This window comes from Phoca vitulina, unplaced genomic scaffold, assembly GCF_004348235.1.
Source record: "Phoca vitulina isolate PV1807 unplaced genomic scaffold, GSC_HSeal_1.0 scaffold15, whole genome shotgun sequence".
Taxonomy (NCBI): Eukaryota; Metazoa; Chordata; class Mammalia; order Carnivora; family Phocidae; genus Phoca; species Phoca vitulina.
Genome location: NW_022589718.1, coordinates 40,337,197 through 40,338,973, shown reverse-complemented (window position 1 = coordinate 40,338,973; position 1,777 = coordinate 40,337,197). Strand labels below are relative to the sequence as shown.

The 1,777-nt window shown below is 58.7% G+C and overlaps 1 protein-coding gene across 2 annotated transcripts in view; it reads right to left on the bottom strand.

The window, feature by feature from the left end:
* The window catches only part of ERICH1 (glutamate rich 1), a 56,712-nt gene that overhangs the window by 44,141 nt on the left and 10,794 nt on the right, over positions 1–1,777 (bottom strand). The window contains exon 2 of one of the 2 annotated variants that reach the window (XM_032413758.1): positions 1,475–1,606. The exons of the other annotated variant lie outside the window; for it this stretch is intronic. Coding sequence (XP_032269649.1) covers positions 1,475–1,606 — 132 coding nt within the window. The remainder of the gene's footprint in view (positions 1–1,474; positions 1,607–1,777) is intronic. 2 annotated transcript variants of the gene reach the window in all.

Sequence of the window (1,777 nt, the reverse complement as noted above, 5' to 3'; positions counted from 1 at the left end):
ACATCCTCCAGTTCCATCCACATCATTGCAAATGGCAAGATCTCATTCCTTTTGATGGCTGCATAATATTCCATTGTATATATATACCACATCTTCTTTATCCATAAGTGAATTTTATCTTAAAAAAAAAAAAAATCAGGGCCACCTGGGGGGCTCAGTTGGTTAAGCATCTGACTCTTGATTTCGGCTCAGGTCCTGATGTCAGGGTCCTGGGCTCGAGCCCGCCTCGGGCTCCGCACTCGCGAGGGGTCTGTGCCTCTGCTGCCCTCCCACAGCCAGGCCCGCAGACAGCGCTCTTGGTGCTGAGGATGAAACGTGCGCGGAGGTCCACTGAGACCCTCCCTCAGACGCGTACCATGCACCTCCTGGACAGAACAGAACAGCTTCAGGGCCTTGCGAACCAGCGGCTTCCGCGTCATAAACACATTCCGAACCGAACTTAGCGATGGTACTTTCACGTTTAATTAACACCTCCAGGCCCGACAAGGGTATTTACAGGTGCCTGCTGACACGAAGTGACCGAGCACAAACTCTGGTGCAAAGACGTGGCCCAGAGGATCAGGGGCCACCTCAGAGGGTGTGAGTGATGTGTAGCAACGGACTGGACTCAGCCCCTGAAGCTGAAGCCCTCCCCATGCTGATGGCAAACACTCGCCCCCATGTGTGTGCGGCTGCCCGTGGGCCACCACTGCGCACGGACACGAGCCGCCACAACTCACAGGGCCGTCTCCTCACCATGCTCAGGCTTGCCCACACCGACCTGGCCTCGGGGGCAGCAAGCAGAGCGGTGGGACTCCTGGGCCTGTCTGCTGAGATCAAGCCAAGGGCTCGTCATTGGATGCGCGCGTCCAAGGAGCTAACCTGTCTCTTCCGCCACGGTCACTCTGCGGGGCCAGCACCCAGGAACAGTCACGTGGGAACAAAGGCCAGTGCAGGCTCATGCCAGAGGACACAGAACCAAGGATGGGGGCTCACAGCACGGCCCTCACGTGTCCAGCCCGGCATGGCGTCCCCCTGCGTTTCCTGCGCAGTGGCCCCGCACTGGTGGGGCACCCCCTGCTGCTGGGGGCTAATGATGCTCTGCTGCAGACCACCCCACTGCTTGAGGAGCTCACACAGACCTCTGCCAAGGACCAGTGGATGAGGGAGGAAAGCAGGGGAGCCGTCAGGAGCCCGAGCCGCGTGGACACAAGTGAAGCAGGGCCTGGGACAGAGTGGCAGTGGCAGAGGACAAGGCCGGCGGGGTCAGCGGTCGTCTCTAGGACTAGAGAAGGGCTTGCGAGTGAACTCAAGCACCCAGCAAAGTCCTGAGCTGGCCTCTGATGAAGGCGCCACCAGCACCAGCTTCTCTCCCCAAGCGCACTGGACTGGGACCCCGGAGCTCAGCACCCCGCAGCCAGGCCACAGCCGCCTGCCCCAGGGCAGACAGGACGGTCGTCAGGAAACCGTCGGTGACCCCCCACAAGCCCCTCACCTGTCAGCGTGGGGACCTCCTCAGCGGTCACTCTCCCGGCTGGTTTGTCGGAAGCTGGTGTCACGGGTGCGCTCTTTTCTTGGCCACAGGGAACACTAGGGAAAAGCCTCCTCAGCACTTTTTCCACAAACGCTACAACCAATTCACAAAGAAAAGAGAAGGAGGAATTATTCACGGCAGTTTAAATCACAAATGGATTTTATGTAAAATACATAGCCTGACACTACCACCTGAGAGAAAAGGGAATGTGTGTGAGGACCCCCCAGCACTGTCCTGAGGACTCCCCAGCACCATCCCCTAGGA